Source organism: Oryctolagus cuniculus, chromosome 12 (genome assembly GCF_964237555.1).
Source record: "Oryctolagus cuniculus chromosome 12, mOryCun1.1, whole genome shotgun sequence".
Taxonomy (NCBI): Eukaryota; Metazoa; Chordata; class Mammalia; order Lagomorpha; family Leporidae; genus Oryctolagus; species Oryctolagus cuniculus.
Genome location: NC_091443.1, coordinates 44,376,579 through 44,401,617, shown reverse-complemented (window position 1 = coordinate 44,401,617; position 25,039 = coordinate 44,376,579). Strand labels below are relative to the sequence as shown.

Genomic DNA, 25,039 nt, shown 5'->3' with positions numbered 1-25,039 from the left:
CAGCATTGCAGCCATTTGGGGAGTGAACCAGCAGATGGAAGACCCATCTTTTTCTCTCTCGCTGCCTCTCTGTGACTCTGCCTTTCAAATAAATGAATTAAACAAAAAATTAAAAGAATGTTTGAAGGGTTTTCATGTTTTATAATTAACATCGGAATGATTGTCTCTGTTAAGTGAATTCTCCAAAGTGTACAATCAAAAATATTTTCCATAATTATTGCAATAAAATAAAATCTTAAAGCGTTAGACACTAGAACATGCTATTATTTCTCAAAGCCATTATAAACAATCAACTTCCAACTTGGCATTTAACTACAGCCTCTTATAATTTGGCCCAAACGTTTGAGGACTAAGATAATAATATCCGATTATTGCTATCTAGATTTAGAGTAAATTAGATAAACAACATCTTAATCCATTTGAGATTTTTCCTAACTAAGGAAAAAAAATCTTTAATCTATTAAAGAAATATATTCAAAACAACTCTTTTAATAGGTAATAGTGATAACCTATTTTATCTACTTCTAAATCTTTTTTTTTTTTTGAAAGATTTTACTTATCTTATTTAAAAGAGCTACAGAGAGAGGAAGAGACAAAGAGAGAGATCAATCTTCCACCTGCTGGTTTACTCCCCAGATGGCCACAACAGACTGAGGCTAGGCTGAAGCTGGGAACCAGGAACTCCATTCCTGGTCTCCTATGTGGGTGCAGGGACCCAAGGATTTGGGTCATGTTCTGCTGCTTTCTCAGCCACATTAACAGGGAGCTAGACCAGAATGAAGCACCTGAGACTTGAACTGGCATGCATATTGTTACTAACATCACAGGCATAACCCACTATACAATAATGCTAGCCCCCCTAAATCATTTTTTAAGCTAACATGAGTTCCTCTATGCCCCTAAAACATTTTCAATATACATGTTTAACAATAAAAGGCAGCCATACTGCAGTATAAAATTAAGTCAAAGACTCTCAGAATGAAAAGCCTTTATTCGGGGCGGCGCTGTGGTACAGCAGGTTAACGCCCTGGCCTGAGGCGCCAGCATCCCATATAGGTGCTGGTTCTGGACCTGGCTGCTCCTCTTCTGATCCAGATCTCTGCTGTGGCCTAGGAAGGCAGTGGAAGATGGCCAAGTGCTTGGGCCCCTGCACTTGCATGGGAGACTCCTGGCTCCTGTCTTCGGATCAGCGCAGCTCCGGCCATTGCAGCCAATTGGGGAGTGGGCCATTGGACGGAAGACCTCTCTCTCTCTCTCTCTCTCTTCTGTGTAACTCTGACTTTCAAATAAATAAATGAATGAATAAATAAATAAATAAATCCTCTGCTCTGCCACTAACTGGTTACTAAACCTTCTGTCATCAGCTTCTTCACCTGTAAACAGCAGATGATGAGATGATCTCAAATGTGCCTACTAACACTCAGAGTGTATTGTAATCAAAAGAAAAATGATGAAAAATTTAGAGATTCCCCCATCCCATCCCTGGTTCTACTAGTACAAATTAAGGACATAAAATAAACCAGACTATAATAACATTTTAACACAACATGATTTTAATGGGTCTATTACACTGTGTAAAGGAACAATACAGAAACTCAATGCAGAAAAGACATGGTTTGTACAAATGCAAATTAGTAAAAGCAAACATAAGCCTACCAAAATAACAAGCTTGAAATTTGTTAACATATCTTAATACCTGGCACATTAATGATAGAACTATTAGAACTAGTACTTTTATTTTTAATGATATTTTTGTTTCAAACTTTGAAAACTGAGTATTGTTACTACTTGGAGAGATATTTCTGTCTCTAAAGTGAGAGCTCATGTTTCCAGGTTTTAAAAATTGCATTTAGAGGCCAGCATTGCGGTGTAGCAGGTAAAGCCACCACCTGTGCTGCCGGCATCCCATAGGGGCACCAGTTCGTGTCCCAGCTTCTCCACTTCTGATGCAGTTTTCTGCTAATGGCCTGGGAAAAGCAGTAGATGGCCCAAGTGTCTCCAAAAGGAGACCCCAATAAAGCTCCTAGCTTTGGCTTTGTGGCCATCTAGGGAGTGAACCAGTGAATGGAAGATCTCTCTCCATCTCTTCCATCTCTCTCTGTAGCTGTGACTTTTAAATAAATAAATACATCTTTGTTAAAAATTGCATTTAGGGGCTGGCAGTGTGGCAGAGCAGGTAAAAACCTCTACCTGCAATGTCAGCATCCCACATGGGTGCAAGTTCGTGCCCAGCTGCTCCACTTCCCTGCTAATGGCCTGGGAAGAGCATTGAAAAATGGACCAAATGCTTGGGTATCTGCTACCCACATGGGAGACCTTTTTAAAAAAATTGCATTTAATAGCAGTAATACACATGCATAGATTTAGAAGTCAAATAATAAAGCACAAACCATACAAGAACAGATTTCACAAAAATTATGAAGGAAGACACTGTTAAGAGAATGTAAAGATTGGAGAAAGCATTGAGCCAAGTGGTTAAGATGCTGCTCAGGACATTTGCATCCTCTGGGAAAACCTGGGTTTCAGTCCTGACACTGTTTTTGATTTCCTGCTAATAAGCACCCTGGAAGGCAGCAGGTGATGGTGCAACTACTTGTGTACCTGACACCATATGGGAGACCCAGAATGCATTCCAGGATCCTGACTGTGACCTGGACCAGCCTTAGCTGTTGCAGGCACTTAGGGAGTGAGTCAGGGATTTTTCCTTCCTGTCTCTGTATCTCTCAAACAAATTTAATTTTTAAGATTTATTTACTTGAGGGCCGGCGCTGTGGCACATCAAGTTAAAAGTTCTGGCCTGAAGTGCCGGCATCCCACATGGGCGCCGGTTCTAGTCCCAGCTGCTCCTTTTCCGATCCAGCTCTCTGCTATGGCCTGGGAAAGCAGCAGAAGATGCCCCAAGTGCTTGGGCCCCTGCACCCACGTGGGAGACCTGGAAAAAGCTCCTGGCTCCTGGCTTCAGATCGGCACAGCTCCAACTGTTGCAGCCATCTGGGGAGTGAACCAGCAGATGGAAGACCTCTCTCTGTCTCTACCTCTCTCTGTAACTCTGTCTTTAAAATAAATAAAAAATTTTTAAAAAGATTTATTTACTTGAATGACCAATAAAAAGAGACAGAAAGAAAGAGATCTTCCATCCACTGGTTCATTCCCAAATGGCTGAAATGGCCGGAGCTGGGCCAGCCCAAAGCCTAGAACACTATCCACGTCATCCATGAGTGTGGCAGGAGCCCAAATACTTGGGCCATCTTGCACTGCTTTCCCAGGCACATTAAGTTTAGTGTCCATAATCATGGCATCTCTACAAATATTTTCTCATTAATTTTATAGAGTACTTTGGGAAAATCCTTCAACCTGGAAACATCCTTGGAAATATATTCTGGAAATTTTTCTTGTATTATTATTTCTAAAATATTTTAATATTATTTTATCTTTCTTTTGAAATTCCTATGCAGATGTTAATCCTCCTGGATTGCTACCTGAATTTTCTATCTTTTCAGTCTTATTTTCAGTTTTCAGGGAGTCTATTTAATGTTATCTCAGATTTTACAGAAATTATTTTTTAAAAACATTTCATTTATTTACTTGAAAGGCAGAATTACAGAAAAAGGGATAGACAGAAAAAATCTTCCATCTGCTGGTTCTCTACTCAAATGGCCCCAATGGCAGGGATTGGGCCAGACTGAAGCCAGGAACCTGGAGCTCCATGTGGGTCTCCCAGGTGGGTGCAGAGGCCCAAGTACTTGGGACATCTTCTGCTGTTTCACAGGCACATTAGCACAGAGCTGGACTGGAAGTGGAACAGCCAGAACTCAAACCAGTGCCCACACAGGGTGCCAGCACTGCAGGTGGTAGCTTAACCCGCTATGCCATGATGCCAGCCCCTTCTATCATTTATTTTTAAAATATTATTTATTTTCGGGGCCAGCGCCATGGCACAGTGGGTTAATGCTCTGGCGTGAAGAGCTAGCATCCCATATGGGTACCAGTTCTAGTCCCAGCTGCTCCTCTTCCAATCCAGCTCTCTGCTATGGCCTGGGCTATGGCCTGGGCAAGCAGCACAAGATGGTCCAAGTCCTTGGGCCCCTGCACCCATGTGGGAGACCCGGAAGAAGCTCCTGGCTCCTGGCTTTGGATCAGCGTAGCTCTGGCCATTGCGGCCATCTGGGGAGTAAAGCATCAGATGGAAGACCTCTCTCTCTCTGCCTCTCTTCTCTGTGTAACTGACTTTCAAATAAAATAATCGTTAAAAAAATTTATTTATTTTCACTTTTATTTGAGAGGCAAAGAGACAGAAACAGAGATTTTCCATTACTGGTTCACTTCCCATATGCCTTACCACAGCCAGAGCTGGGTCAGGCTGAAGCCAGGAGCCCAGAGCTCCATCCAGGTCTTCTGTGTGGGTGGCAAGGACTCAAGTACTTGTACCATCATCTGCTGTCTGCCAGGATGTGCAGTTAGCAGGGAGCCAGAATTGTAAGCAGAGTTGAGACTCAAATCAAGTTCTCCAATATGGGATGCAAACACCCCAAGCAATGTCGTAATTGCTGCATCAAAGGCCTACCCTGTATTTTCCTACTTCTATGAGCTTTTTTAAAACAGTTGTGCTTACTGGGGCCAGCACTGTGGCGCAGCAGGTTAAAGCTCTGACCTGAAGTGCCAGCATCCCATATGGGCGCTGGTCTGAGTCCTGGCTGCTCTTCTTCCGATCCAGCTCTCTGCTATGGCCTGGGAAAGCAGCAGAAGATGGCCCAAGTCCTTGGGCCCCTGCGCCCACATGGGAGACCCAGAAGAAGCTCCTGGCTCCCGGCTTTGGATCGGCCCAGCTCCAACCATTGCGGCCATCTGGGGTGTGAACCAGCGGATGGAAGACCTCTCTCTCTGTCTCTACTTCTCTCTGTAACTCTTTCAAATAAATAAAATAAATCTTTAAAAAATTCATTAAAAAGTAAATAAATAAAAAGTTTTATTTACTTATATGAAAGAATGACAGAAACAGGGAGTCTGAGAGGGAGAGAGAAACAGAAAGGTCTGCTATCTATTGGTTCATTGCCCAAATGCCTGGAACAGCTAGGGCTGGGCTAGGATAACGACAGGAGCCAGGAACTCCATCTGGGTATCCCATGTGGATGGAAGGAACCCAAGTACTTGGGCCATAATTTGCTGCCTCCCAGGTGCGATTGGAGGAAGCTGGATCAGAAGCAGAGGCAGGATTCTAACCAGTGCTTTCCCAAGTGAAATGGAGGCACCCCAAGCAGAAGCTTAACCTGCTTTAACAGAATGCCTGCTTCTATCTTTTTTTTTTTTTTTTTTTTTTAAGATTTATTTATTTGAGAGGCAGTTACAGAGGGAGAGAGACAGACAAAAGACAGACACAGAGAGATGTTCCATCCGTTGGTCCATTCTCCAAACGATTTCAAGAGCCAGAGCTGAGCCAGGAGCCAGAGCTCCTGCTGGCTCTCCCATGTGGATGACAGGGGCCTAAGCAAGAGGCTATCCTCTGATGCCCTCCCAGTCTCATTAACAGGAAAGCAGATGGAAAGCAGCACAGCTGGAACTCAAACAAGTGCTCCAATATGGGAGACCGGGCATTGCAGGCAGTGGCTTAACCAGCTACATCACAAAGACGACCCCCTTAAGCACTTTTTGAAAAAATTCAAGCAAAGAGAAAGTGAATAAGCCCTAATCACTGGTTCATCTTCAAATGCCTTCAGTAACTATAGTCAAAGCTAGGAATACAATTCAGGTCTCCCACATGGGTGGCAGTGAATTAGACTCCTGCTTCCCAAGGTCTACAATAGCAGAAAATGGACTTAAGTGTTGGAGCTGGGAACTGAACCAAGTTATTCCAATGTAGGACATGGATGTCTTGACTGGTAGGCTAAATGTCCATCTCGTATCAATTCTTTTTGGATATTTGATTTGTGCGTACAAAATAGCATCCATTTTTTTTTTTTATTTTATTTTTTCAGTCCTCTCAGGAGAACAATTATAGTTTGAAAGTCTTTTACTTCCTGCTTTGAGTTTCTTTTCTCATTTAGTTTCCCTGGTCTCTAACTTTCTCACTCAAGTTTTTCCTTAAGTGCTCACATTTAAGAACAAGGCACTAAAAAGCTAAATGGATGTACCATGAACATGGGCACTATATTCTAAGTGTTGTATATCCTTTCCTTCAAATTCATGTTGAAAACTAATTCCTAAAGAGGACTAGGTCCTTTGTTAGGTGACCAAGTCATATGAAGGCAGAATCCTCTTGAACAGGTTAGTGCCTTTCTTAAGAGGCCCAAAGGTGCTTGTTTGTCCCTTCTACCATGTAAAGACATACCAAGAAGCTGGCATTCTACAACCCAAAAAAAGCCCACATCAGAATTGAGCCATGCTAACACCCTGAAATTAGACTTTCCAGAAGCCTCCAGAACTGTGAGAAATAAATGCCTGTTGTTTATGAGGTACCCAGTCTATGGTATTTTGTTACAGCAACCAAAAGAAAAAAAAAAAAAAAAAACAAGAAAATAGATGAGTCTTAATTAAGTAGCTGGCTTTACTTGCAGATAACAGGTAGAGGCCCAGTAATTTATTACGATATCTCAGTTGTCAATTTCATTAGGTCTTTCCTACCAATGTCATCAATTTCAATATCCTACCTGAATAAGATATAAGACCACTGGCCAATATACAAGAAGCCAAATAAGTGAAGCAAACAAGTGATCTCTATACTCAGGTGTAAACTTTCACATGACCTTGTTTTCACTACAATAACTCATTCTTCAGCTGTTTTATTTCTCAGGAAATCAGAAATCGCTGTTTCAACTTTACAGAAACATACTACCATTTTCTAGAGTAGGGATCTGGTGCACAGGATACAAGAAGGAACTGAGATACTACTTCTTTAATTCAATTTTTCATTCAAGTCCCATCTAATTGTACTCAATACCTATAATTTCTTAGCTTTTGTGGCTTTACTAGAATCTATGGACTAGAATTGCCTTGATCCTTTTCTTCATCCCCAAATACTTACATTTAAGCTTTCTTGGAGCCACTAAATCAGTTTTCCAAAACTGCTGAATTTGACCTATCTCATGAACAACATATTCTTTTTTTCTTTTTACATATTCATTTTTTGTTCTATGTTTAAAGAATCTTAAACCCTTTGCTATTATTTTAGCAGAATTTCTGGAAGGCACACAAATAAAATGTGTCTTTAATCCACAATATTTAAGTGGAGGCCAACATCTATAACAATTTTTTCCTTTGCCAGCTATTTACTAACATCACTTAGGAGAACTGCAACCCCATATTAGAGTGCCTGAGTTTTAGTCCTGACTCTGCTTCCAATTTCTGTCCTGTACTGAGCAACTGGGAGACAGCAGGCAATGGTTCAGTATCTCTGCCACCCACGTGAGAGATCAGTTTCGTGCTTCTGGCTTTAGTCTGGCCCAGAACTAAATGTTACAGCAGTGTCTTTGCCTTTCAAATAAATAAAATAATACTTCATGAACTTAGAAATTGTAATTTTTATAAAGGTATATTTGGTAGATAATAACAACTATTGATGAAGACATGGAGAAACTGGAACCTTGTTAGCACTGCTGGTGGAACAAGAAATAATACAGCCAGCTTGGTAAGGTATTTGGCAGTTTCTTTAACTTGTTTAACACTCCCAAACATGGACCAATCCACATGCTCATTAACTGAAAACGAAACACAGAAAGGCTGATGCCGTGGCGTAGCAGGTAAAGCTGCCGCCTGCAGTGCTGGCTTCCTACATGGCTGCCAGTGGGAGTCCTGGCTACTCCACTTCCAATCCAGCTCTCTGCTATGGCCTGGGAAAGCAGTGGAAGATGGCCCAAGTCCTTGGGCCCCTGCACCCATGTGGGAGACCTGGAAGAAGCTCCTGGCTCCTGTCTTCAGATCAGCCCAGCTTCGGCCACTGCGGCCATTTGGGGAATGAACCAGTGGATGGAAGATCCCTCTCTCTCTGTCTGCCTCTACCTCTCTGTAACTCTACCTTTCAAATAAATAAACAAATCTTAAAAGAAGCATAAATAAAATGTACTACATCATCATCCATAAAGTGGACGATTATTTGGCAGTAAAAAGCAGTGAAGCAAACACTATAACATGGATAAACCTTGAAAATACGCGAACTGAAACAAACCACTCACAAATACGCCACTTATATGAAATATCCAGAACACATAAATTTGAAGAGACAGAAAAGTAGACTAGTGATTGTCCAGGGCTTGAAGGCAAGGGTGTAGGGGAGAATGGGGTTTCTTTTTTTAGGGTTATTAAAATGCAGTAAATTCAGTGTAGTGGAGGCTAAACAACTGTGAATATTCTGAAAACCACTAGATCATATTCTTTAACTGTGTGAACTTTATGATTTATATCTCAATAAAAATGATCTTGTTAGAAAAGCATCTGGTTGACTTCTCAGTCTAACAATCTACTGTCCAAAAACATAAAGTTGTTTCTTTCACAATGTTTTCTCTTTTAAATTTACTTCATTATTTGAAAGGCAGAGAGACAGAATCTTACATCTGCTGGTTCACTCCTCCAAATGGCCCCAACAGCCAAGTCCAGGCCAAGCTGAACCCAGAAGGCTAAGAAATCCCTACTGGTCTCCCACATGGGTGGCAGAGGCTTAAGTATTTGGACCATCTTCTGTTGCATTCCCAGGCATATTAGCAAGAAACTGGATTGAAAGCAGAGCAGCTGGGACCCAAACTGGCACTCTGACATGGGATGTGGGTGTCCTAAGCTGTAATTGCCTGCTTTACCACAATAAGGGCGCTCCCCCCACCCCCACCGAGGTTTCTAAATAGCTGTTGCTCATTCTATCAATGGAGTAGTGTAATTTATTTAAAGTACTCTAGCAGAAATTTTAAAATCAGGATGTTCAAACAGCTCTGAATTACATAAAATCAGTCTTAAATTTCCATTTCTATTCTGTATCTATTTCAGAACTAAAGGCCTTTGCTTGACATCACAATTTAACATAGATAAAATTTTAAAGCACCTAAATACAAAATGTATTTGCTCATGGTGCCGTTGAGGGTGGGGTGGCATAAGTAAGTCTAAATCAAAACTACTTGATTTAAAAATCGTTAAATACAATAGTAAGAAGCTAAAGAGATTAATACTATCTATTATATATACTATGTTAACCTTCAGGTATAAATCATACCTTTTGACTTCTTGTCCTTTTTGTTTAGGAGATTCACCTCCATTCAGGATCTGTTCTAAATTCTTTGTTTCTACTGATCCATTTGGTTCTGAATTAGATAGTCCAAGTAATGACCTTACCCGCTGAGACCGTACATCTAATATTGTATCTGTATATCCTACTTCCTGAAGATACCTATAAGAGAAAATTTTAAATATTAAATTCCACATTCTATTAACACGTGCCCAACTCAAAATTCTATAAAGGATTTTTAGGAAAACCCATAACACTACAAAGTATACTCTCTTCCTTTGTCTCGTTATCTTTCCCTTCTGCCGACTGATTTCAGTTCTAACAAAATGATGTCAATAACAAACTAAAATTTAAGTTGGCATACAGCATGGCTAATGCCTTAAAAAGCTTTCCGGAATTGATGAGAGTAATATAAGTGGCCAATGAGTGACAGCAAATGAGTAGAACTGAATGCTAGAACAGTAATGAAAGTTTAAATCCGTGGTTCTTACCCAGTGGCTGATGGACAGGCTAATTCTCCCTCAAGGATCTAATATCCCACCACATTCATCTAGTCCTCTGGTTTTCAAACTTTATCTATATCTAAACCAGGGTACTTATCCTGGGATCTAGGATTAAACTAGAAAGAAGAAAGGGGCCAGATAACAATATATTAATAATGAGTTGTCAATGGCTCTGTGTGACAAAGTATATAAAGGATGCTAGAAAGGAGTCATAGATAACACTAGTTATCTACAAAATAATTTTAGGTGCAAGCTAAAGAGTGAGAGACTGGTTAGGACACTAACAGAGCAAAAAGAAAAAACAGAATGAACATGAGAAAATAAACAAGACATAAAATCTTCATGAACAATAAATGAAAAGAAGACGTAAACAATTTCTACCAATTTTCAAGTTTCTGGCTCAGAGGGCTGGGTGACTATTCAAGAGTGAGAATCCAGTTTACAGGCCACCTATCAGATAGTCGTGTGGTGTCCACATTAAAAGTAAAATGACAATATTTATAAGGCACATATACAGAAAAGGTCAAAAGCTCAGAAGAGACTGAACTGGGTAAAGAGATCGGAGTCATCAGTCTTGAAGCCATGGATATAAATGAAGTCACACAGAGATCAAGCCTAAGAATAAGCCCAGTGACACAGATATCTAAAAAGCTAGAATAAGAGAAGCCTAAAGGAAAATGAAGACATTTAATAAATTAGGAGGAAAAAAAAAATCTCAGCAAAGAGTGGAGTCATGGAAGAATAAAAGTCGCAAAAATGAACAATGTCAAATGTTTCAAAGACATAAAATATGAACAAAATAAGGTCTCCTGTTTGCGACACAGCTTCAGCAGACCATCAAAATGGCAAATGGACGAGACAGCTAAGAAATAAACAAGGATGACTATGCAGATAAATTACCCTTAACAAGTTTGACTAACAAGTCAGAGAAAGAAAGGTGAGAAGAGGTAGAATATGTAATGGAATTACAGAAGTATGAGAGAAATACTGTGCAACCCGCTTCTAATTCTTCTCAGAAACTCTTCTAAGCTAGGGGGAAATCCTGCTATATGGAAAATAGTAGTTTTCAGTAGAAAAGAGTAAGTGCGTTACAGAGAAGAGCACAGACTCAATAGGAATGTATCCTGTGTGTTTCCAGTCTCTGCAGGTCCCCCAGGCTGCCTCAGCTCCTGACTTCCTCACAAGCGGCTTTTCACATTTCCTTTAATTCTATCCCACTATCCTTTCATTAAAGATCTATTCTTCTGTTCAACTTCTAGTCACTTTTATATTATAAGAGTCTGGATTAACACCTTTTCAACAGAACCTAAGAAAAATGAGGCCACAAGTAAGAGGTTAAATATATTCACAGGTTTAAATATATTCACAGAAAGAAAAGCAAAAAGTTAAGGACGTTGTCATCCATCATACTTCACAGTTTCAGTGAAGTGGAGGCTGAGGTGCTGTAATGAGAACACAGGAGATTGGGTTTAGATGTGGTCAAAGTCAGAATATCCACTGAGGTAAATGGGAACAAGAGATGACCAGGGTTATGGAAAATGGTTCTCTGCAATATTTGAATAGGAAATTGTAAAAAATTAATAGCATCCATATTTTTCTCCAAGAGTTAACTAGAAATAGAGGCAGACACAAAGACTGAGCCAAGACTGGGGTTCTGCAATCAATGATTGGTGTGATGGGACAGCACTGTGGCACAGCAGATGAAGCTGGTGCCTTTAAAAAAAAAAAAAAAGACTGGTGAGGGCAAAAAAAGGGGTGAGGACCATGAGTTCTGAGTGGCACTAAGAAAATAGAACAAACAAAAGAAACCACACATAAAGTGGCTAGAGGAAAATTAAGTAGCTAAGGATCTAAAAGATCAGGGTAAAATCAGAGGGCAAATAAAATATGAATTGGAATGAGAGTGATGAAAAACATGATGACTGTTCACACCAAGGAATATTCCAGAGGTACACTAATTCTGTTGGTAAGAAGATCAAAGGTCTGACCACACTTCATAGGGTTACTGAAGTGAAAGTAAAGACGTACAAAGCTGGGAAGGTTGAATAATTATAAAGCACAAAGAGTATCAGCAGGATCAAAGTACAAAGGTTTTCAAACTATACGTAAGAAAGGAACAGATAAAAGACAGTAACCAACATTTGCCTTCAAAGTACCTTCAATACTGCAAAGAATTCAATCAAAAAGGTTCCTCAAATATACAACAAGCAGAGGATTTGGCAAGCCATTTCTAGAAACTTTCAGATAAATACAGATAAATTCCTCCTAAACCAGTCACATTTCCACAAGAGGAACCAACTTGTAAATTTTTCAGGACAAGGGACAGAAAAGTCTAGAAAAATTAACCTATACTGTTTTTTTTTCTGGTTTTCATCCAGTCTGTTAGACAGTCTATCCTGCAAATAAGAAAACAAGATTTTTTTTGAAACCCAGAGGAAAGAAGCTTTAAAATGAACCAAGGTTCCACATAGCAAAGAAGTAGCACTACAAAAAATATACATATTGTCCCACTACCATTAAATAACATTTTATTTGCTTTCTTTATATACCCACTTGTCTACCTAAATCCTTCAACAAATTTGAAAATGAACCATTTACTTACTGTCTTAACAGCTGTCTGCCTTGCTTCCACGTTAACTGGCTATTCTGAGGTGCTGTGGGAGCTTCTGTGTCTTTGGTTTCTTCTAAAAAATGTTTTTAAAAGAAGTTCATTATTTCAACTCTTGAAAATACTGTCAAAGTTTCTTAGGAATAAATTCCCACATTAATAGAAACAATGTTGCTAAATGTTTCACAAAAGACAGAAAAAACAATGAATTCATATTTAGTATTTACTGTGGGTCACTCATTTTTTAAAAACATTTATTTATTTTATTTGAAAGTCAGTTAGAGGCTGGCGCCGCGGCTCACTAGGCTAATCCTCCGCCTGCAGCGCCGGCATACCGGGTTCTAGTCCCAGTCAGGGTGCTGGATTCTGTCTCGGTTGCCCCTCTTCCAGGCCAGCTCTCTGCTGTGGCCAGGGAGTGCAGTGGAAGATGGCCCAAGTGCTTGGGCCCTGCACCCCATGGGAGACCAGGAGAAGCACCTGGCTCCTGCCATCGGATCAGTGCAGTGCGCCGGTCGCAGTGCACCGGCCGCGGCGGCCATTGGAGGATGAACCAACGGCAAAGGAAGACCTTTCTTTCTGTCTCTCTCTCTCACTCTGCCTGTCAAAAAATAAAATAAAATAAAGAAAGAGGAAGAGAAAGAGACTAACAGATCTTCCATCTACTGGTTCACTCCCCCAGATGGCCACTATGGCCGGAGCTGAGACATCTGAAGCCAGGAGCTTCTTTCGGGTCTCCCACGAAGGTGCAGCGGCCCAAACATTTGGGCCATCCTTGGCTGCTTTCCCAGGCCATTACTTGGAAGCCTGATCAGAAGCAGAGCAGCTGGACTCCCTCTACCATGTCCCAGCAATGGCCCCAGGTCACCGATTTTGTGTTTCTTCCAATAATGGTATCATGTACTCCCTGCCCCATTTAAAACTGGGAAAAACCAAATGTACTTTATATTTTCAGGGATTCAAAAGTCAATGACAATAAGAAAAAATGCTGTTAAAATTAAATTTTTTTAACTATCACATCTCTACTGAATTAAATGCCTCTGAAATTAAAAAGCAGTATTACATCATCTATTCAAAATCCACACTAAGATATTAGGTAGATATAAAAACACTGAATTAATTAACTTTGAATCTGTATGAGTGGATTTTAAATTAACATCATTTTCAGTACTAAAAGTTAAACTTGAAAGTAGTTTTTACAAAAAGTATGTCACATTTAATTGGCAGTAAACAAAGCATATGCACATACAAAACTAAAGTTTAATAAACAGTAATGATTTTAGGTGAGTTAATCTATCAGCAAGTATCCCAAGAGTGAAATTTAAAATGATTTCTTGGCACATTATAAGCACTATTTTTCATAAGTTTCCATTATTAAGATAAAAACAAGGGACAGGCATATAACTTAAGTAGTTAAATACCCACATCCCACATAAGAGTGTTGGGTTCCACTCCCAGCTCCACAAGCTTCCTGCTAGTGCAGACCCTAGGAAGCAGCGGTGATGACTCAAGCAGTTGGGTCCCATCCATCCATGTGGAAACCTGGATAAAAATGTCTGCTTCTGGCTTTGGCCAGGGTCATTGCAGGCACTAGGGAGTGAACTGGAGGTAGGAGCTCCCCCTTTCTCTCTGCCTCTCAAGTAAAAATAAATAGACTAAAATAAACACAGTGAAAACTTAGAGGAGCTTGGTAGATTAACCCCTACACTGCATGCTGAAAACTCACAGAATAACTCAGACTTATTAGATTTCTAGACTCCTCAGAGTTGCCTGGTAATAACTGGTAGTAATTCAAAAATCCCCTGCAAGCATTGCTTCTCTGATTCTAATAACTCCATTATTAGTATTTTCTTATTCTTTCCCTAAACATAAGCAATTCTGACTTCTAGAAATAATTATTTCACTCTAACTAGTTTTTACTTCTTTTTTTTAATAAGATGTATTTTTTGACAGAGTTAGAGGGAAAGACAGAGCGAGTGAGCTTCCATCCACTGGTTCACTCCCCAAATGACCATAAAAGCTGGGGCTGGTCCAAAGCCAGGAGTAAGAGGTTGCTTCTGGGTCACCCATGTGGATGCAGGGGCCCTTAGGCCTTCCTCCACTGCTTTTCCCAAGCATAACAGCAGGGAGCTAGATTGGAAATGGAGCAGTTGGGACTCAAACCAGCATCCATATGGGATGCCAGCATCACAGGTGGTGGCTTTACCTGCTATGCATATCTCTGGCCCATCATTTTTCAATTCATAATTACTTATAACATTTTATGTTTAATTACAAATAACACATAACGAGGAGGGAAACACATTTTATAAAAATAAAATTGCGGGGGCAAACATAGTAGTGTAGCAGGGTAAACTGCTACCTGTGATGTTAGCATCGCTTTTGGGTGTCGGATCACATCCTGGCTGCTCTGGTTCCAATCCAGCTCCCAGCTAATGCCTTGGGGAAAGCGGTGGACAACGGTCTTAAATTTTTGGACCCCTTCCCCTTCACAGAGGAAGCTCCTTGCTTCAGGCCTGCTGTTGTGACCATTTAAGGAGTGAACCAGCAGATGGAAGATCTCTTTCTCCATTTCTCCCTATCTCTAACTCTGTCCTTCAAATAAATAAATAATCTATCTTTAAAAAAAAATACAATTGCCTGAAATCCTATCACCAACAGTCAACAAATGTTAGTACTTGAGAGTTTATCATTCCATATTTTCTACCTGAGAAAAAATAAAATACAAATAAATGACTAGCACAACCCTCCCCTTTAAGAAAGTAAGCTTGGGGCTGGTGCTATGGCATAGCAGGTTAAGCCCCCGTGGGTTAAGTGGCCTTCTGAAAATGGGTCCTGGTTCCAGTCTTAGCTGTTCTACTTTGGATCCAGCTCCCTGCTAATACGCATGGGAAAGCAGCAGAAGATGGCCCAAACACTTGGGCCTCTCCACCCACATGCGAGACCCAGACAGAGTCCCAGGCTTCTGGCTTTGGCCTGGTCCTAATGCAGCCATTTGAGGAATGAACTAGCAGATGAAGATCTCTTTCTGAACCTCCTTCTCTCTATGTAACTCTGCTTTTCATCAAATAAAAATAAGTAAATAAAATAAAATAAATCTTTACAAGTAAAAAAAATTTTTTAAGTGGGTTATGTGTATATCACACTAAAAGCTATTTTTGACAATGTCATCTTAAATATTCTATGGCAATATACATTATGTAGAAATGATTACATACTATTGTATAGAAAGTATGTAATTATTTAACCTATTTCTAATGATGAAATTAGCTTCCTTTTAAAAAGCTATTACAGGGGCCGGCACTGTGGTGTAGTGAGTAAAGCCACCAACTGCAGTGCTGGCATCCCACATGGGCATCAGTTCAAAACACAGCTGCTCCATTTCCTATCCAGCTCTCTGCTATGGCCCGGGAAAGCAGTAGAAGATGGTCCAAGTTCTTGGGCCCCTGCACATGCATGGAAGACCTGGAAGAAACTCCTGGCTCCTCACTTTGGATAGTGAGGAGCCAGGACTCCGGCCATTGTTGGGGAGTCAACCAGCGGATGGAAGCCCTCTCTCCCTGCCTCTCCTTCTCTCTCTGTGTAACTTTGACTTTCAAATAAATAAATAAACCTTTAAAAAATAAACAAAAGCTATTACAGGGGCCAGCACTGTGGCACAGCAGATAAAGCCGCCACCTGCAGTACAGGCATATCCCATATGAGCGCCGGTTCGAGTCCCGGCTGCTCCACTTCCAATCCAGCTCTCTGCTATGGCCTGGGAAAGCAGAAGATGGTCCAAGTTCTTGGGCCCCTGCACCCACAAGGGAGACCCAGAAGAAGCTACTGGCTCCTGTCTTTGGATCAGCGCAGCTCTGGCTGTTGCAGCCATTTGGGGAGTGACCCAGCGGATGAAGATGTCTCTCTCTCTCTCTCTCTCTGCGTTAACTCTGACTTTCAAATAAATAAATAAATCTTAAAAAAAAAAAAAAAAAAAGAATATTCTTGAAGTACATTTTAAGTACACAGCTTAATCAATTTTTGAAAACATTCATTCAACCAATACCTAGATGAAGATATAAAACACTATCCAAAAAGCTTTTTGTGCTCTATTCCAGTCACTAGCCACTCCAAAATGAGTATCAACATTTTTCCTGATTTCTAAATTAGATAAACTTTTGCAATTGATATAATTTCTAGCAATTTTCAATTTTATGTGATTCATCCAAGTTGTCAGGTTTAGTAGTAATTTGGCTATTTTCTCTGTTAAATAGCATTCTGTTATGCTACTCTATCACAATATATTTAATCATTTTAATATTGAAGTATGTTCCAGTTGTTTCTTGATTTTTCACTATAAACAATGAGTCTACAAACATTTTTTTTTTTTTTTTGACACGCAGAGTGGACAGTGAGAGAGAGAGACAGAGAGAAAGGTCTTCCTTTGCCGTTGGTTCACCTTCCAATGGCCACTGTGGCCAGTGTACCGCGCCGATCCGAAGCCAGGAGCCAGGTGCTTCCTCCTGGTCTCCCATGCGGGTGCAGGGCCCAAGCACTTGGGCTATCCTCCACTGCCTTCCCAGGCCACAGAGAGAGCTGGACAGGAAGAGGAGCAACCGGGACAGAATCCGGCGCCCCAACCGGGACTAGAACCCAGGGTGTTGGCGCCGCAGGCGGAGGATTAGCCTAGTGAGCCGCAGCGCCGGCCTACAAACATTCTTAATATCAAGCGTCACTGTGAACATATGTCCACATTTTGGGGCATGGAATTACAGAGTTACAGGATATAGATGCTACATCTCCCTAAGTAATTCTACCAAGCTACTTTCAGAGCAGTTTTATCAATTTCCAATCCTAACATCAGCTCTAGTTGTTCCACACCCTTATCAACACTTGCTATTGTTAAGAGTCTACTTGTGGGGCCGGCACTGTGGCACAGTGGCACAGTGGGTTAAAGCCCTGGCCTGAAGCGCCGGCATCCCATATGGGCGCCAGTTCTAGTCCCGGCTACTCCTCTTCCGATCCAGCTCTCTGCCATGGCCTGGGAATCAACAGAAGATGCCCCAAGTCCTTGGGCCCCTGCACCCACATGGGAAACCCAGAAGAAGCTCCTGGCTCCTGGCTTTGGATCGGCCATTGCAGCCATCTGGGGAGTGAGCCAGCAGATGGAAGACCTCTCTGTCTCTACCTTTCTCTGTAACTCTTTCAAATAAATAATTTTTTTAAAAGAGTCTACTTGTATTCCATGATGAATTTGTATATTTCCTCCACAACTAATAAAATTGAACATCATTTCATGCTTACTGACCATTTAGATATTCTTTTGCCCATTTTTCTGCTGGATTGTCTTTTCTAAATGTAGAGGTAAGGGGGCTCTAAACTGAATTAAAAGATAAATTTACTTGAATGCAAAAAACTTTTGAAATGCATGCCAATTTTTTAATAATATGCAATTTCCAAGGACTCTGTGAAGATCCCTCATATGCGTGGATTTCAAAAGATTTTCTGCACCAAAATCAACTTATCCCTTCACTCTATTTTCCATAAACTTTTTGAAGTAGCCTGGTATAAATATGTGTTACTAAGAGAAGGGTATAAACATTTATTTATCTAGTATTCTGTCAAATCAGTATTTTGTTCATTTTCCTTTTTACTTGAATTATTTTGAGGGCAAATAAATGAAATACTGTTTCACTTAATATTTATTTCCATATATAATTTATTTGTAAAATAAGTTTATCAAATGTGGTCTGCATGGCACATTTTTGGCCATCTTGGTTTTGTTTTCCATTAAATATCTTGAATATCTTTTGAACAGCAGTAAAACTATTTTATTTTATTGTTATTTTGTCTTCTTAATATCTGAGGATTTACTCCTCTAGCCGAGGAAGTTTTAATACCTAGCTTTATAGCAATAAAAAATAAACTTGTCTGACTTCAGTTGTAGGCAGGAGAGACTTATTTGTAAATGATGTTGCTTTATACAAATTTGCAGTTGAGACCAGACAGCCAATGCCTTCTTTGGTTTAGTCTCTATTCCAAGAATAATGATCAAGCACAGGGATTACAGCCCATTAGTTCTGGAAAACAAATATTTTCTGAATATTCTAGCCATGCTAGAAAGATAATGACCCTAAGAAAATCTCTAAGTTCATCAGGTTTTTCTGGTGAAGCCAGTGTACTCCTTCTAACAGCAGTGGGACTACTGTAGTAAATGTGACTCAAAATACGTACACCTTCCGTCTTTCCATGAATTATTCTTGCTTTCCCAAGGAGGAGATCATAATATTGTTTCCTAGCAAGAGAACAATCCTTCATAACCACTGAAAAGGATCAAAGAAAATTCACTCCTACTTGGTCTCTTGATTTCATATATATGACAACAACTAAAAGAAAATGAATGATTCTACTGTTAAAAAATTGAAGGTGAGAAAGACCAAAAACCAAATCAAATGCATGGTATGGGTTTCTCTGAAGTACCTAACTACTTAATACTGAACTAAAAACCAATCAAATTTTTAAAATTTACTAAAACATCTCATTTAAAAATTCATATGTAAGTTTTTATTTTCCCTACCATACATACTTTGACTTTGCTAGGATAGAAACACTATAGAAGAAAAAATGATACAAAGAACACATTTTTTTCTTGCCCCCAGTAGCCACAAGCATAGGCCTCAATTTAGATGTGTTATCAAAAATGTATGTACAAATGATTCTAGAAACTACTGAGAAATAAGAAATTGCTAACTCTTATTAATATAAATAGAAATATTCCTTACTTAGACTCCTCAAATGGTAATCACATGAAGTCCTCAAATTAACATTAAGCTATTCCAAAGATCTTTCCTATAGCCAGTCCTCTCTTCACTGCACAATTATTCATTAGAAACCATTCTCACACTGTTTAGGAAAGAGCAAAGCCAACTGCAGATAATATTTCCCTTTTTTCTGTTTTTTATTTGGATGCCTCTATGGTTTCCAAATGCAGTCAAGTTCTCAGGATCTTTAAAGACTAAAATGAATTAATTAGAATGTATCCAATTCAAAAGAACTTTTTAATAATATAAAAGTAAGCTCCTGGCAGGTGTTTGGAATAGTAGTTCAGCCTCTAGCAGGGATACTGCATCCCAAACTGGAGTGCCTGGATTCACTTGCCATTCCAGCAGTTGACAGCTAAGTATTTGGGTCCTGCCACCCACACAGAAGAGTCAGATTGAGTTCTTCATTCCTAATTATGGTTTGGTAGACCACTGGCTATTGCAGGCATCTGGAGCCAGTGGATGGGAAATCTCTTTCTCTCTTACTCTGTCAAATAAAAAACTAAAACAAAAAACTTATACTGGATTGGACAGGATTGCTTACAGGCAGAAAATCAGTTACTTTAATAACTTTCAACTCTAAAACATAAAAAGCATCCACAATTTTACAAAAGGTTTCACAGCAGGAAAAACAGAAAAGTAACTTCAGGATTGAGATGTACCTAAAATTCAGTATCTCCTCCAAATTCTAATTAGTTTACATAGTTACTCAACTGTCCGATCATTGCTATCAATATGAAATGGAGGTGAAAAAAATACGTATTACACAAAAATAAGTTTTTAAAAAAAAAGTAGCAGCAGAATCAAGTTTACCTGATTCAAAGGTTGGCATTTTCAAATCGCCTTGGTTCAGTTCTGTGCCATATTTCAATTTGTGATATTTTGCCCTGAAAATTTAATAACAGATTGGCAAAATAATAATCTTTAAATTTCTACAGTTAAGTGACTGTAATATATTACTCCAATAACATAACATGAATGTCTATTCCTTAAGCTTTGTTTGCAAATACTGACAAATGTACTGCTATACAAGAAATTAAAGATAAATTACATAAGTAACAAACACATCCAAATGAAGAAAAGATAAATTTTTCCTTTTAAAACAAGTTCCAAAATTAGATTCTATGACAAAATATTATTTCAATGTAACTATTTTAATATTTTTCTATTCCCATATGAATCAAATACATTTCATGGTGGTACAAATGAGAACAATATAATTTTCCACTATTGTATTCAAATAAGAAAATGAAACACAAGTACCTTTCCTGCTTTAATGCATATTCTAACATCTTTATTCTTCTTACTAAATCCTTCTTCAAGTTCTCTTGACCTTTTCTTTCTCCTTGTAAAAATGCTATCCGGGCCTAAAAATAAAAAGGATACATTTATTTTCATTTTTCCTTAACCATATATAGGAAATAGATGAAAAGGAAAATAGTAAATGCAAACTTCTATACTTTTATTTATGACAGTTATATTTAAAATTCACTGACGTGTACCAACCAACTTTATCTGTCAGATAACATAATCACTTAAAAAATAAAAATAACTATGAATTAGCTATTTGCATATTATCCTTGGAGTACCTAATATTAATATTTAACTTTTATATAACCTTCCAAATAAATTTTATATATAAAAATTACAACTTTCTGTAACATAAGTCACAATGAATTGAAAAATTATACTATATTCACAAGGAAAGATGTGTATTTCAGAAAATCAAACATTGGCTGCTTCAACAAACAGTAGTATTACCCCAAAAAGTATTTCTTTACAGAAATACTTGAAAGTTTACAAACACATTCTATCACCCTATTCCAAATTCTGTTTCACTTCTTGAAACAATACGTAATATTGCAAACAGTTTAAGTTATTATACTATACGTTTCGGCCGGCGCCGCGGCTCACTAGGCTAATCCTCCACCTAGCGGCACCGGCACATCGGGTTCTAGTCCCGGTTGCCCCTCTTCCAGGCCAGCTCTCTGCTGTGGCCCGGGAGTGCAGTGGAGGATGGCCCAAGTGCTTGGGCCCTGCACCCCATGGGAGACCAGGAGAAGTACCTGGCTCCTGCCATCGGATCAGCGCAGTGCGCCGGCCGCGGCGGCCATTGGAGGGTGAACCAACGGCAAAGAAAGACCTTTCTCTCTGCCTCTCTCACTGTCCACTCTGTCAAAAAAAACAAACAAACAAACAAACAAACAAACAAACAAAAAAAAACCACAATACTATACATTTCATGACCTCATTACTTTTTGTTGTCATATTTTCGTGAAAGATTTCTTTTTCAACTGCCCTGCTATTTCTTATTTTTTTTAAATTTAATTTTATTTATTTTAAAGGCAGAGTTAAGAGGTAGAGACAGAGAAAGAGAGGTCTTCCATCTGCTGGTTCATTCCCAAATGGCCGCAATGACAAGAGCTGGGCCACGCCGAAGCAAGGAGCCAGAAGCTTCTTCCAGGTCTCCCACAGGGGTACAGGCACCCAACAACTTGGGACATCCTCTACTGCCTTCCCAGGTACAGCAGCAGGAAGCTGGATCGGAAGTGGAACAGCCAGGACGTGGATTGCCGGCACTTTAACTCTGCATTACAGCGCTGGTCCCTACTTATTTCTTAAGAAAGGCAATGCTCAGCCTTTTTCTGACCCTTCCCATTCCTTTACCAACCCCATACTAAAGAATGACACTTGAGGCCAGCACTGTAGCATAGTGGGTAAAGTCACCATCTGTGGCTCCAGCATCCCATTTGGGCACTGTTTGAGTCCAGGTTGATCCATTTCCAATCCAGCTTCCTGTTAATGGGCCTGGAAAAGTAGTGGAAGATGGCCCAAATACTTTGGCCCCTGCACCTATGTGGAACACCTAGAAGCTCCTGGCGTTAGATGGGCCCTGCTCTAGCCACTGCAGCCATTTGCGGAGTGAACCAGCAGATGGAAGATCTCTCTCTCTCTCTCTCCCACAGATCTCTATCCTTCAAATAAATAAATAAACCTTAAAAAAAAAAAAACTACAAAATAACACTTAAAAGATAATGACTTATTGATCTGGGGACATTTACAATTCTGTATAAATTCACAATGGAACTATCTCTCACCATAGTAAAATGCTCTTGCTAAGATGTCCTAAAAATGTATGCATTCAGTAGATTATCATAAATAGTTCTTATTTCATTTTTTAAATTTCAAATAACATGGGACCAAAGCTAATGATTGTAGCTGAATATTTAACATATTAACTTAGAAAGTGTTGATTTTCAACAGAAATATACTGGTCAAGGCATCTAACAGAAATATATTAACTAAAGTTAATATTCAGAAATATACTAGATAAGCCATATAAAAGAAATATACTAACTAAAGTAAACCAATTAATAAAAACACATAAGTAACAAATGCCCACTTTCATCAAAAAATATTATCCTAAAAATATTTCATATGGAATAATCCACAACTCTAAAACAACCAAGAAGTTAGAAACAGCTATATAACACTTAAAACTCTTAAGTTTCCAAATAAAAACAAAAGTCTAGGGGCAGCATTGTGAAGGGATAAAGCTGAGTCCTGTGATACTAAGATTCCTGGCATTCTATACAGGCACTGAGTAGTGTCCAGGCTTGCTGCGCTTCAATCCAGATCCCTGCTAATGGCCTGGGAAAAGCAGTGGAAGAGGGGCCAAGTGCTTGGGCCCCTGTCATGCACATGGGAGACCGACATGAAGCTCCTGGCTTCCATATGGCCCAAGCCTCAGGTGTGGCAGCTATTTGGGAAGTAAACCAAGGGAAGATCTCTGTCTCTCCCTCTCTAACTCTTGCCTTTCAAATCAATAAATAAATTCTTAAATGGTTTAGCCAAAAATACCTGGGGAGAGGTAAACAGGTAACAGAGAAGACACTAGTGCTAGAATTGACCTTTGACCTAGTATCACTAAGCATTAGGAGAATACTCTGAAAAGGTAAATGTTATAACTGGTAGTTATAATAGGAACCAATTAAACAATAGATTTAGCATCTGGCAAAGGATCATTGACAATGGACTTCCAGCTATTGTTGTAAGTTATAATGCACCATTAATAGTATCATCTCTTCAAATAAACATTTTAAAAAGTAAATTTATGAGACTGGGGTTACTGGCGTTATGGCACAACAGGCTAAGACTGTGCCTGAGGCGCTGGCATCTCATAAGGGTCCTGGTTCATGTTCTAGCTGTTCCTCATCTGATCCAGCTCTCTGTTTATGGCCTGGGAAAGCAGAGGAAGATGGCCCAAGTGCATGGGCCCCTATACCCGTACAGGAGATCCAGAGGAAGCTCCTGGCTCCTGATCAGTTCAGCTCTGGCAATTTGGGGAATGAACCAGCGGATGGAAGATTTTTCTCCCTCCCTCTGTAACTCTACCTCTCAGATGAATAAATAAAATATTTTCTAAAAAAAGTAAATTTAGAAAAACATATTTACAATGGCATCAAAAAATCACTTAGTAGTAAAAAAGACACGCAAAGCCGGCGCCGCAGCTCACTAGGCTAATCCTCCGCCTAGCGGCGCCGGCACACGGGGTTCTAGTCCCGGTCGGGGCGCCGGATTCTGTCCCGGTTGCCCCTCTTCCAGGCCAACTCTCTGCTGTGGCCCGGGAAGTGCAGTGGAGGATGGCCCAGGTGCTTGGGCCCTGCACCCCATGGGAGACCAGGAAAAGCACCTGGCTCCTGGCTCCTGCCATCGGATTAGCGCAGCGCGCCGGCCACGGCGGCCATTGGAGGGTGAACCAACGGCAAAAGGAAGACCTTTCTCTCTGTCTCTCTCTCTCACTGTCCACTCTGCCTGTCAAAAAAAAAAAAAAAAAAAGACACGCAAGATCTCCACAAAGAAAATTCAAAAATTTAACAAAAGCATTGAAGACAACTTAACAGACTAGCAAACACATACACTATAAAAACATCGATTTTTACCCAAATTGACCAAAAGGTTTAATAACTGCAATCAAGTTCCATATGTGTTAAAAATACATCAAACTTGGGGCCTTCACTGTGGCATAGCAGGTAAAACCATTGCCTGCAACGCCCAACACATGTGGGCGCCGGTATTTCTCGGCTGGTCCACTTCCAACCTAGCTCCCTGCTAATGGTCTAGGAAAAGCAGAGAATGATGGCCCAGGTGCTTGAGCCCCTAACACCATGTGGGAGACCCAAATGAAGCTCCTGGATCCGCCAGCCATTACGGCCATCTGGGGAGTGAACCAGTGAATGGAAGAGCTCTCTGACTCTCCCTAACTCTGATTTCAAATAAAATAAAGAAATCTTTAAAAAAAGAGAGAGAGACTAAAATAAAAAATTAAAATCACTGAAAACAACCATGACAATAATAAAGAATGAGGTGGTAGTACTTGCTCTACCTGACATTAAGATGGATTCTAAAGCCACAGAAAGGAGGATGCCTATGGATGCAGGGATAAAAAAATGAACCACAGGTGAAAGTTTGGTGCAGTAATTAAGACGCTGTCACTTAGGATGCCTGCATCCCCTATCAGATTGCTGGTTTGATTCCTGGCTTCTCCACTTCCCATCCAATTTCCTGTTGGTATGCATCCTGGGAAGCAGCAGGTGACTGGGTCCCTATCACCTATGGGAGATCCAGTTGGAGTTTCAGGCTCCTAGCTTCAGCCTGCCCCAGCCCCAGCTGCTGCAGGCACTGGGGGAGTGAACCACTGCCTTTCACAAACACACCATCCAGAACAAAACAACAAAAACTTCTGTACAAAATAAAGCAGGGACTAGGTCCTATCTCAGACTTGTTCTTGGACAGTCTAAGACTAAAAAGTGTATTTTGCATTTTTAAAGTGTTATAAAACAAAGAAGAATGGGCAACATAGACCCTATGTGGTCCTCACAACCTAATATATTTACTGTAAAAGCTTGCCAATCTCCTAAACATTTAT

The 25,039-nt window shown here is 39.9% G+C and overlaps 1 protein-coding gene across 3 annotated transcripts in view; it reads right to left on the bottom strand.

Moving 5' to 3' along the window:
• Positions 1-25,039, bottom strand: part of STRN3 (striatin 3) — a 111,694-nt gene that overhangs the window by 45,984 nt on the left and 40,671 nt on the right. For all 3 annotated transcript variants that reach the window (XR_007910212.2, XM_008269473.4, XM_008269474.4), the window contains exons 2-5: positions 20,374-20,477; positions 19,924-19,997; positions 12,308-12,389; positions 9,191-9,364 (exon numbers count right to left, since the gene is read on the bottom strand). Coding sequence is in view for 2 of the 3 variants with exons in the window: in XM_008269473.4 (XP_008267695.2) it covers positions 9,191-9,364; positions 12,308-12,389; positions 19,924-19,997; positions 20,374-20,477 (434 nt within the window). In the remaining variant the exon portion in view is untranslated. The remainder of the gene's footprint in view (positions 1-9,190; positions 9,365-12,307; positions 12,390-19,923; positions 19,998-20,373; positions 20,478-25,039) is intronic.